This window comes from Meleagris gallopavo, chromosome 7 (assembly GCF_905368555.1).
Source record: "Meleagris gallopavo chromosome 7, MGAL_WU_HG_1.1, whole genome shotgun sequence".
NCBI lineage: Eukaryota > Metazoa > Chordata > Aves > Galliformes > Phasianidae > Meleagris > Meleagris gallopavo.
Genome location: NC_139410.1, coordinates 26,015,057 through 26,027,530, shown reverse-complemented (window position 1 = coordinate 26,027,530; position 12,474 = coordinate 26,015,057). Strand labels below are relative to the sequence as shown.

Genomic DNA, 12,474 nt, shown 5'->3' with positions numbered 1-12,474 from the left:
CTGCCTGAAACTGAAGCCCAGTATGGCCAAGCACCTATAGGTGATGCTCTGCACCCAGTGTGTACTGTTTGACTTACTTGCTGTTTTAGAAAGCAGTGACTGTACATCTGGTGAGTTGATAGCACACCCAAGGGCAGTTGCTAAACTTCTGTGGTGATGCTGTTGTGTGTGTGAGGGACCCAGTAAGTGGAGAGGCTCATGCACCAAGGCACAACAGGGCAGCACGGAGACAGATTGCACCATCCCACACAGCTGAGGTCATGTCTCTGTATCCTGTGCACCAGCTATGTTGGGAAGCAGTGTAGCGCAGCCCAGAATTTTCCTTTTGTATTTGGGCACCACATCATGGGTGTTGCCACCACCAAACTGCTGTCGAGCCAGAGGTAAATAACATGCTCAGTGCTAGACACCTGCACTTGGCAATGGGAAGACTTCCATTGACTGCAGTTCCTTGTTAAGAAAAAAAACATGGATCTCATTCTAAGCAGGGACACATTTTTGCCTTATTATTACAACATGCATTCATTTTGTCATCGTACCCATGCTTAAAGTCAGAAATGTGCCAAAGTATCTTTCTGACAATGGTCCTTTATGTTGCCAACTCTGAAGGTTTTTATAAGCTTTAGACTGCAGTAATACAACCTCACTCCCTCTCAAGTATGAGGATAAAATAGCTATTTTCAAACAGCTATAGAAAACTGTAGCTATTCATTTTCTTATAATTGAACGTTAGTTCCATTGTTAATCTGAGCACATCTACAGACGCTGGCGTCATTTGGGGGCTGCTTAATTTATTTACCAATAACAGTGAACAAAGAATTTCCAGTCTAAAAATATGGTAAGCTTCCATCCCAGACGAACGTGCAATCATAAGTTTAGTGTCACAGTGGGATTTCTTTATATCTCTTTTTGAAAGGAAGTACCTTCTTACAGAGAAAATAGATTCTTCATCTGTACATCCACATTCCCCTTGTAATTCTGCAAACAGCCATGTTGAATCTGTTGGAAAAACTCAATGCATAAACCCTGGCTGATGCTACCTTTGGCTTCAGTGTGGAGATTTTGTAAAAACATCAGGTAGGATAGTTTGTTTAATGTAATGCACTAAGCAGATTGTTAAAAAAGATCTGACAGAACGATTATTATAGTCTTACAAGTCACTCATAGCTTGCAGTAAATACATGGGTCTCATAAGGTCCTTCTGACAGCTTTCCATCTTTGCAGCGCTGTTTGTAATGCATAGCTTGTGAGACACAGCAGTGTTGTGGCATCGGGTTGATCAGAAGAAAGGGAGCATGTGGGTGGGCCAGATGTCATTTGTTTTCCTGGTGTTGAATTTTGCTGAGAGAGATTATTTTAGTTATATGGTTTATTTTATTGAAACGCGATTATTATGCTAATTATTTCCAAATTTACTGGTTAATTATAATTCTGAGCTCTCTACCTTGGTGCTTCCAGAGGTGTACAAGCTGTGGGAAATGTTTCTTAATATATTTCTGCAAACCTAATTCATTTGGCTAATGTTCCTAGAGCACAAAAAGTAATGTCCTTTAACAAGAAGGCATGGCTAGCTCCATAAAACGGCTGATCTGTATCGAAAAGGCATTTTGCTCGTTCTGATTTCACTGCAAGAAACAAACGACTTTCAAAGAGCACAGAAGAAACTAAATGTTGGATCTTGCATTCATGACACCATTGCACAATTCCCTTAAGCCTCCATTTTCCTAAGGAGTGAGGGGGAGTAATGGCCCTCTAACTTTTGCTACAGGATGTATGCTGGATGCTGTTTCAGGAAAATTGGAAATGCTACTTTAGTTCGTTTAGGGCTAATTGCGCAGCTGAGTTCAGTGGGAATTCTGTCCCTGATTTCTGCAGATGCGGGATGCACATGGGCTTGATTTGGATGTTGCCAAGAGAAATGGCTTGACTTCAGAGTTTCTGTTTGGCTCCCGGACTTTTATTTTTGACCTCTGTATATGTCTGCAGTGAATGACGAGGGTTAGCAGTGACTGGAGTTGGGACCCTTTGTTCCTTAGTGCCTTTGCTCACTCTGTGAGGAAGAAAAAGGGGAGGATTGGACATACCCAATGTCCAACATTGTAAACAAGCTTGAAGATGGAAACTTGGGGCTAAGAGCTACACGGGATGGTTTGAAGCTCTCTAAGAAGGTCACCCTTTTTTCCTTTCTTTCTTTTTACCTTTTTAAAGGGAAAGTGTCATGGGTGGGAAGTGGAAGGGTTGAAATATCACTTGGCAAAAGACAATGGGGGAACTGTTGAGCTGGGGAGAAATCTTTGCCCCGCTGATTTCATGGGGACTGCAGTGCTGTGTAATTGGTGATAAATCTATAAAACTTTTGGGAAACGCACTGACTCTTCCCTCCAAAACAGAAAACAGAAATTTGGAGCTCTACGCAAACACTGAGGTCTGCATGATAAGATTAAGGAAATCTTGTCATTGCCTGTCACCCTGTGGGAACTACGTTCACTAGATAGCCTTTTTTTTTTCTTTTTTTTTCCTGCTATCAGTTATATGTGTATCAGATGCTTTTTGAAGCTTCCTTTTCACATTACCTTGCTGAAAACAACAGGGAATTCCTTTTAATTGGGCATGGAGAGATCTTTTCTAAGTGAAGTTTTGAATTTTTCATGATTGTTTATTGAAAATTGAAACATTCGATCTGTTTATGCACGTAGGAAATGTTTATACAGCTTTTACATGCAGCTGTAGGATGGGAGTAGTACTGAAAGTCCCATACTGTTACACATGATGATATTTTGATACATCTGGGAGAATGTAAGCAAGTAGGTCAGTGGATTATGACTCAATGATTTGGAGCAGAGGCAGAATTTGGGGGAGTAGTGGCAAGGCTTTGCTGGAGAAAAAGCAACAAATGGAAAATATGAATGATGACTTTGGCTAAAAATATCAATGGTAAAAGCGGAACAAAATTAAATGTATGCATATGGCCCAATGCAATCAAGTTTAACACGTCTGATGCTTGGCTTTACCTTGGGAAAAACAGCCTGTGCGTGTATGTCACTGTTTTGAGTTCCAGAGGAAGTGCAGCACATGAGGGGATAGCAACAATTTTTTTTGTTAGCATGTTTCAGTTCTAACTAATTGTTAATATAACAGCTAACTGATTCTTTATGCATTTCTGCTAATATTGAAATACTCAGTTTTCTGCTGTGCTCGCAATAGGCATGTAATTCACTGGTAACAAGATCATGCCTTTTCATTAGTTGACAGATCACACGTAATGTAGTAAGTTGCTGGTGTTTTAGGTTCTCTTAAAACCATATCCATCTTGGTCCATCTCAAATTCCAGTTTGACAAGGCGGAGCTTCCAGGTTACAGGAAGCTTTTCATATGTTAGTCGTGTGGGAGAAGGTGAAGTTGAGCCTGCTTTTGAGCAATCCACTGGGATCTGTTAGTGCATGCTGCTGGCGTATCTTCTGCGAAAAAGTTCCTGAATTGAGGTCAGTGGTGAATAGACCAGAAAAAAATGAATGATATCAAATATGTTGTGATGGTATGGCTCATCCAGGAAGGATGGAAGCAGGTAAAAATATTCGATTGATGCATGGTGAGTTTCTAGTTGTTCATTGAATGGATCCTTTTTTTTCTAACCACTACACACTGGTTTTCACAATAGCTAAGTTTCTGGTCTCAGTTCTGCAACAACCAGAATCTTCTTTCTTTTGAAGAGATGATGGGACCATAACGAGAGCCTGAAATCCATTTCTCTCAGTGTTTAAAATGCAGCTGTGAATGTCAGCTTAGTTACTGCCAGCACAGATAAGTCCCTACAAAGGCAACTTTCCCTTTGGTACTGACAAGTACGGGTGGGAGCACCTGTGGGTGCAGCTGAGTGCTTTCATCCCACAGTGACTCCAGCAAGGTCAGCTTGTTGGGAGCCTCTGACCTTGGTGGTGTATCTCATATAGTGCTGGGAATACTGTCCAAAAGGAAAGTTGCTGGCCATCTCTGTGCTGTCACAGTAAGGCCGAGCAGGGCAAGAGCCAGGGTTATAGCTCTGAATGAAGTGCACAGGAAGATGTAACCACAGAGCTTCTCTTCTCACATAGAGCGTGCATCAGTATGTGTACATTTCTATAATTTGCTGCTGCCTAATTTTCCTTCTTCAAAATATCAGGCAATTTCTAGGGCCAGGCAACCTAATCACCTATTTATTAAAATGAGACAGACAATAAGTTTGTACAGGGAAACGTGCAGACAGTGCGCATTGATCACAATGATTTAGGACTGTACTGCCTACGCAGTTTTTCCAGAGACAAATTCCTTGCAGCTAATTGCATTATAAATTCTCTTAAACCCTTTTTCAGAAGGTATTTCCCAAAGATATAAGCCCTCAATAAAACAAAACAAAAACAAAAATCAAAAAACAAAAAAACAAGAATGAAAATGATAAGAGCAAAGGAAAAGTTGTGTTGTTTTTTTTTTTCCCCTAATTAAAATGTTATACAAAAGTAAGACGAGATTAAAAAAATAAATAAATGCAAATAGCGTTAATTAAATGCTAAGTCTGCTGTAAGGGACTGGTCTTAAACACCGTGGGACTTGTTGGAACTCGCACAGATTTTCCAGTTGAAAGCCAAGAAAGATGAATCCTGAGGTTTCTGTCCTCAGATCGAGATGGTTTGTGCCATCCCAGGTCAGGATTTTGATGCCAACAAATTTCAAATTTGAGAGGTTGTAATCCTGACATCTCTTGAGTCTTAACTCTGCCAAAAAGTGAGCCAGGCAAGTCCAGGACTGCCTTTGGGTGTGCCCAAGGAGCGTGGCAGTGGGGATCAGCCTGTCCTCTTGCTGTGGTGGTCTGTGGCCATTGGGTTACACTGCCTGTAGTGGGCATCCTGAGCTAGGGACGCTGATAGGAATTCTTAGACACCGTGTACAAACACTTGTTTGTTTTCCAGAGAGCAGTTCCCCCAAAGACTCAGTGACAGTACTTAGCAAAATGAGTTTTTGCAGGCGATCTCAATCATTTTTATCAAGCTGGGTCAGAAAACACTGAAGCACAGAGAAGTTAATTGAATTTCCCAAGGAAGCATAGAAAGCAACAGAAAACTGAAACTGGCTTCCTTGTTTGCCAGCCTCCAGCACAAAGCAGCAGACTGTTGCTTACGCTATTTTAATATTTCTTTGGGTGACTGGGAGCAAAGCATGACATTTCTTCCTTTCATATCAAAAGGCAGAAATTCTCATTCCTTGGAAGTATTTGTCATTTTGAACATGCTTGTACAAATTCTCTCTTAACTCCTACAAGTGCTGTGCTGTAGGTCCAGGCATGGAAAGATCCCAATTAGACCAGGAGGAAGCAGGACTGAATCTCCTCCTGTTTCCACATACGAGATGTTTCATGTAATGCCCAGTTCCATAGAAGTTTTTCAGCTATTCAGTAATTAAACAGTGTCTTTGTCAGGGTACTTTTACCACAGGGAAGTCTTTCCTCTTCATGTCTTACATAAAATGAGGAGGCACAGTTCCCATGGTAGCTGTAGGTGTGAGACTGATATTGGATTAGAAGAAGGTATCTTCTTTTCTTCCTCCTCCTCTCCCGCTCCCCATGAAGTAAAATTGCTTGATTAAATAGAAACTGGGACTTGAGGTGGGTTAAGTGTGAGCTGTTTGTGGAACTGAGGTGTAGTGGCTTCCCCAGAAGTACTGGGGTAGCGGAACAGCCATTAGATCCTGGACTGGCCACCTCATCTGACCTCTCCATCTCTCTGCTCCAGACAGGAGATGCGCTCATACCTTCCCTAAATGTGCTGTGCCTCGATCACGAGGATGCTGTAGCAAACAAAGCCTGTGTTGACCCTCAGATCAAAGCAGTGAGTTCCCTACTGTACTGCATGGCAAATCTTAAGGATGTGCATAGGAACATTATAGGTCAGAGACAAGAAGTTGAAGCCAGGAGCTTGTTGAAAAATGTTGTTAGAAATGTTGTTAGAAATGTCTACAACCAAAGTTGTAGACTGTAAAGATGAAAGAGAAAGCTTCATACAATCACTGCTTCTTCCAAAACAGGATTTTATCCTTGTGCATAGGAAAAACCTGGCATAGTAATGGGTTTTAATTTGGGGATAGGGGGGAATGCTGGTGTGAAAAGTAATTCTTGCAAAAATCAAAGGGGGGAGGTGGGAAGGGGGAAAAACCCCTCTACATTTTTATGTTAAAGGGGTGTTTCTGGTTCTCCTTTTTATGCTGTTGTTGACAACACTTGTTTCATGGTTGTTGAAGTATTTTAAGTCATTTTAGTTTTTCCAAAAGTGACCATGATTTGTTACTTATACTGTAGCTGACAGAAGTGACACACTTAATATCGGGGGGTCCAAACCTGGATATCTACCAATGGAGATGGAGATCAGGTAAATGCACACCTGCTCTGCCAAAGAGAAAAAGCCGCCGTTTGGCAGCTGCTTTGAGAGGGAACTGCAGGCTGTAACATGAGCGCTTTGAAAGAGATTAGGTTGAGCACTACCATTAACCACCTAGGTCCGTGTAGGCCCAGCATGGTTCTGTGTGACGTTGACGTTCAGACAACATGCCATCCATCGGGAGACTGCAGGTCTCTGGAGAGGGCTCTGGGTCGTGGCCCTAGCAGTAGCTGAGCACAGATGGAGCACAGGAGACCTGGCAGGAGCTGTGGTCCCTGCAGACTGCCCCATAGTGACCTCCAGGGGCCGTCTTACTCTCCCAGCTGGAGGGAAGGCAGTGGTGGCTGCAGCAGAGGCCATGCTGAAGAAGGCAGGTGAGAGGGAGGTGTCTGCAGGTAGAAAGGAATAACTGTGTCACACCGTGGCCATGCCTGTCATTCCCTCTTCTCTTTTACAGACACTTAACAAGAACAACTTGATACCAGATGACAGGACCAACTTCTACCCCTTGCAGCAAACCAACGTGTACACGACAACCTACTATCCCAGTACACTGAATAAATATGACTACAGGCCCGAGGCCTCTCCTGGAAGGACCTTTACCAACAGCTGATGATGGACAGATCCTACAGGACTAGATCACTTCCTATATGAATTTTTTTTTATTGATTTTGTGGACCAAATACTGGCCCAGCCTCTAGATGTAAATATTGTACAGTAGGGTCTTTTTTTTTCCTTTGGTTAATTGTATTTCTTGTAAACAGCACATCTCCTTACAAGGACATGGACCATTCTGCAGAGCTTTTGTGGCTGTTTGGTTGGAGATGGCTCTCACTACTGCAACTGTTTATGGCTGGAAGATCAGCATCGCTGTCCAAGCCTGACGTCAAAGAGCTGGCTGTGGCCGTGCCACCACGCAGCAGTACGAGTGCATGTGGAGTGACACAGGAGGCGGCCTCCTGGGGCAAGGAGCATCCTTCCTGGGACAGAGGAGCAACAGGACACACAGCGCATGGAACAGACCATGCAGGACTCCATCGTGCCAACAACTTGAAGAATGTTTTCATTTCCTTTTTTAATTTTGATTTTTTTTTTTTTTTACAGTTTCTGCAGAAAAAAAAAAGAAAAAAGAAAAAAAAAGTAACTTTCTAGGGCAACGTTCCTGTATCTTCAACAGAATCTTTTCATACTGCAGGAAATAATCTCCACCGCCTTCTTTGGTAATATGCAATTGAGCTGGTGAGAAACAACACACAAATAAAGTGCATTACCCAAAGAAGCTTTCTAGAATGTTTCCAGTCTTAATTCAAAGAAAATTATACTGGCAGTGAGATACTGAGGAAAGTAAATGTTGGAATAACATCTGAGACATGAACTTGGAGTGCCTAGCAAACAAAGATGTTTATATCACTGGAAAAAAAAAAAAAAAGATGATTGCCACACAAGAGCCATAGGCTTTTTTTCTTTCATTCTTTCATTTTGTTTCTGACACAGTGTTAACTCTTTTTGTTCTAGCTTTGATCCTGATTGTGTCCGCAAGAGAAGACAACATTGGAGGCCGTGTTCTTCTTTGTGGGAAATCACTATGCTTTGCCTAATTTTTACTCTTCTTTTATTGTTGGTTTTTAGTTTGTTTACTTTTCAAAGAGTGAATAATTCTGATTTTGAAGGGGAGAGTGTTTTGTAAGGAATGGTTCCATAGTCTGACGTGACCCAGAAAGTCTGCTGCACATTCTTATAGCGTCTTCCAGTCAGTACTCTATGAAATAGTAACACAGCTGAGTAATGTGCATTGTTTGCCAATATTTCCTTAATTTTTCTGAACAAAACCAACCCAACAAACAACTGCTGTTGCAGCTATTGAAGTGAATTGGGGCAGTAGCGTCATTAAACAATATATCCAGCCTTGAAATGTAATTTTGTGTACGTGTGTGACTGTGTCTATGAGAACTGTATTAGTTTAATGCAGAAGCCATGTTGTCTACAGCCAGATGTTTGTCTGACATAATTGTTTGGCAAAAAGGAAACTTATTGCTGGTGCTTAATGTACAATTACATCAAATGTGTTAGCAATGTGAACAAGTCCACAACTATTATCATTTAGTGTTTCTAAATATTTATAACGAACTCCTGATGCTAAGGATTTTAGAATGTTGCAATACCAAGCATGAGATAAAAGTACACCACGCATGAGCTCCACATAGTCCCGAGCTTGGATTTGTTGTCTGCATCTTACCCGGATGACTACCATGCCCACACATGGCTGTCAGCTCGGCTGTGTACTCAGCTTTTTGTTTTTGCTTTCTTTCAGATTTTGCCATAAGCCAACAATTTCTCAGTGCTGTTCCTTTGCAGTTGCTTGTTGGAGGTCTGGCCAGGGCCATGTGTTCTCTTTCATGCAGGTAGCCAGGAGGAAATGAAGAAAGGCTCATACAAGTGCATTGCTTTTCCTGCAAGGAAAAGCCAATGTGGTTCTATAAGCCTGTGTTACGATTGTTTGACCGGAAGGCAAGCATAAAGTAGCCCCCCATTTTTAAATTACTTTTTTTTTTTAACTTCAGTTTGCAGTGATTTAAGGCTGTAGGATATATGTAATGAAGAGGGGTTATTTGCACTGCCTCAAGGATGCTTTAGGGTCAGTGGTGCTTATCATTTCCAGCAGCTGTTCTGATTTAGCAGCTCACCCTGCTTCTGTTTCAGCTTCACCAGGTGAAAGAGAGGGAACCAAACTGCCTACTCCCCACAGAACACTGGAAATGGAAATCTTGGCTGTAAGTCATTCCAACAAACACGTGGCCCAGGGGCTGAATGCGTTTACTTTGGACTGCCTGGCTGGAATTCCTCAGCTCTCAGTGGAGGAGTCAGAAGAAGATGGGGCTCCCACAGTCACGCTCACTGTTGTGAAATCTGAGCCACCTTTGAGCTTCCCTTTCAGCACCGACGCATTCTGCCGTCATTGTGCACATCACAGAATTGCAGCTGGAGCTTAGGGGATGTGAGTGAGTCAAGTCTTGCAATTTATTTTTTTTTTCATTTTCCATTTTTCCTTTGTGTTTTTTTTTTCTCTTTCACTTTAAGCATTCTTCCATGCTTGGCTTTTTTCCCCAAAGAAAGCTCTTCACTTAGCAGTTGAAGTTACTTAAGTGTTCAGCTCACCAAGATGGGTCATTACTGGCATTGTGCTCAGAAGGTGGATATTTTGTCAGCTATTGGAGGGCAGATGCTTTAAGGGTGGTACATGTGGTTATCACTTCATTGAAATGCTCCTTGTTACCAGCCCTCTAAATGGACCCAATCCTTTTCATGCAATGGGCAGTCACAGCAAGGGTCTGTTGGCTCCATTCGAGCAGAAAGCAGAAGCCGGGAGAGAGCGAGGAAAGAGAGAGCACTTACTACTCAATTACTCTTTGCACGAGGGTGCAGTTATTTAAGGATCATGATAATGTGATGTGAGGGTTGCATTTTGTTATGAACTCTCTAACGTGCGGCAGGTTAATGACACAAATACATGACATTCTTGCTGTCCAAGTAATACAGCAGTTTGATCGCTAGAGCTGCAGTATCTGTAGCAGGTTGGACTCCTCCTGGCTGCTAGAGTTCAAGAGTTCTAATTTCAGCTTGAAGTACACTGGAAATGCACTTAATTGGGAAGCACTGCTTCCTAATGAAACCATCCAGCTCTCCTTTTTCTTTCACCTGTGACCTGGGTGGTCACAGGGTTGGTCTGGAGCCATTGGTTCTGGGGAAGATTCAGGCATAGAGCGCACGAAACACAATGGACAAAAGACAGTGGAAGTCTGACGGCCCAACTTTCAGCAGAAACACCTACAGGGGATGTTCCACACCCAAATATGCGAACTGTATAGCTAGTGTAGGAGAAGAACGTGTAGTATGCTACCACCACTGTTCCTAATGCCTTACTTGTAGAAAAACAGATAACAGAGTTTGCTTTTTGAAATCAACAGAGAGCAGGAACGGAGTCTACATCTGATGCAGATAATTTGATGCCTCCAGTGTTAATCTGATGCTGAGTCCACCTGGGGAGGAAATTGCTGTCCACTGAGATTGATTTATTCTTTATACCAAATGTAGTGGGGGGAGAGTTTTATATATATATAAATATATATATAAAATGTAAATGTAAAGTTTGTGTAACAACTTGCTCTTTTTTTGTAATAGTGTATACATCTATCGGTGGATAGGTACAGTATATATTTATAATATATACACACTATATATATATATATATAGCAAAATGCCTGCAGAGGAAACTTAAAATAAGAAAGGCAGTGCTGGTATTCAAATACCACAGGGACAAACTGAAGGAAAAAAAAAGTACAAATCTAGTGTCCTTTCCATTAGGGGGTAACAAAATATGCTTTTGAGGTAAATGAAATATAATTTTTTAATTGAAAAGAAAATTGATTTTTCTAGTTAGAAGTGCTGATTCTCCCCTAAATCATTCTGGTTAAGAATGACTGAGTAAAGGATTCTCGTTACTGCTTATATTTTCTGAATAAGCCTCCTGAATCTCTCATGTGTATCACTCTGTTGTTTTTGTAATTATAAGTAGGGAGTAATTGTGCAAAGAAAATTAAAATAGCAAGTAGAGTAACAAATAATGTACCATTAGAGTAAAGCATAAATTACTAGAACTGGAACAATGTCATCTTCCATGTTAAAGAAGTTAGCAATTGCTTTCTGAGTTATTGATCAGCATTATGAGACTGGCCTTATGGGGACACACAAGTTTAATGCAAAATTTAGGGTTGAGAAACCCTGAAAACCAATGGCTTTTGGTTTCAGTGGGCTCCAAACAAGGCTGTGGTGCAGGGGCAGCACCCGATGGCTGGGTGCCCCTTCTGAGGGACTGGACTCATATGGGGGATTCTTCCCTTTCAGCTTGTAAGGAGAAAACCTGAGAAGGCTGCAAGGGCAGGTTTGGGCTGGGTGAGCAGACCCACAGGTTTCGGTGCTGTGCGATTGCATTCAAAAGCAACCAAAAACCCCTTTGTGGGGAATGGGTCCTCGTGAGGTCATCCAGCCTCAACCCTTCTGCCCTGAAATCCTCCCTTTGGGCCACTGCTTTTGCTCTGCCTCAGCTGCAAACCCACGCCTGCCATGGGAGGTGCGTGTGCAGTTTAGGAGCAGCATTTGGCTTTCCAGAGTCCCCATCCTGCTTTGTTTTGAAACCAACCCATTGCAAGAAACACAAATACCATGAGGCTGCAGCCACGCTCCCACAGAGGCTTCAGGGTGTGTGAAGAGTGAGATGGGGCCACGTGTGTGAGGGAGGTACAAAACGTGTGGGAGGGAGCACAAAAGGCACAGGTCTGGGGGGAGATGCAAATGGAACTCTTGTCCCAAACAGAAAACCTGGAGGTGTCGCTGGACTCTGCAGTGGAGGCACATCACCCTTCCTATGCAACTGAACTCGATGGTACTTTAGTATAAAGGTGACCTAGACTGTAATCACTGCCTTTAGACACTGTGAATTTTTTTGGGGTACTCTGTATTTTTATATATTGTACAATGTAAAGAATAATTCAGAAATAAAACAGAACAACCTGGTGTGATGTGGGTTATTTCCCTGCCATGGGGAGCTGCTTTCTGCATGAGGCGCCCAACACGGGGAGAGCAAAATTCACCCCAAATGCAGGTGCCAGATTTGGGGACATGGGGAGCAGGGCATGCAGCCATTGCAGGCTGGGGGTGCTGCAGCTGCTCCTCATCCCCTGCACTGAGATGCAAAGAGTTCCAGAAATCAGGGGGGGACACGCTCTGATTGAAGGATGATCATGGCCTCTCACTGCGGGATGTTATAGCTCCGCTTGCATTTATTAATCAAAGTAAAGACCATGAAAAGTGACAGAGTCAGGAACATTTTAGTTTATGTTCCGATGCAGCTCGAGACTTATATTGAAGTTTTATACAGAAAATTACACCATAATGTCGTAAAAAATAGATTGGATTACTAATAACCTGAAACGTGCTGCACCTGCATACATAATACTTTAATCCAACTAAATCATAAGCTATCATTTGGGTGTTTTCATGTTCTCAAGTGTGC

General features: G+C 42.3%; 1 protein-coding gene across 5 annotated transcripts in view; it reads left to right on the top strand.

The window, feature by feature from the left end:
- SEMA5B (semaphorin 5B) overlaps nucleotides 1–11,975 on the top strand; it is a 251,596-nt gene extending 239,621 nt beyond the window's left edge. For 2 of the 5 annotated variants that reach the window (XM_085228313.1, XM_085228312.1), the window contains one exon: nucleotides 5,763–6,303. In XM_085228313.1, coding sequence (XP_085084439.1) covers nucleotides 5,763–6,008 — 246 coding nt within the window. In that variant the 3' untranslated portion in view covers nucleotides 6,009–6,303. Of the gene's footprint in view, nucleotides 1–5,762; nucleotides 6,304–6,325; nucleotides 6,396–6,861 lie in introns of those variants that run through there. The other 3 variants (XM_085228314.1, XM_085228316.1, XM_085228315.1) reach the window with 3 other exon arrangements.
- The last annotated feature ends 499 nt before the right edge of the window (nucleotides 11,976–12,474 follow it).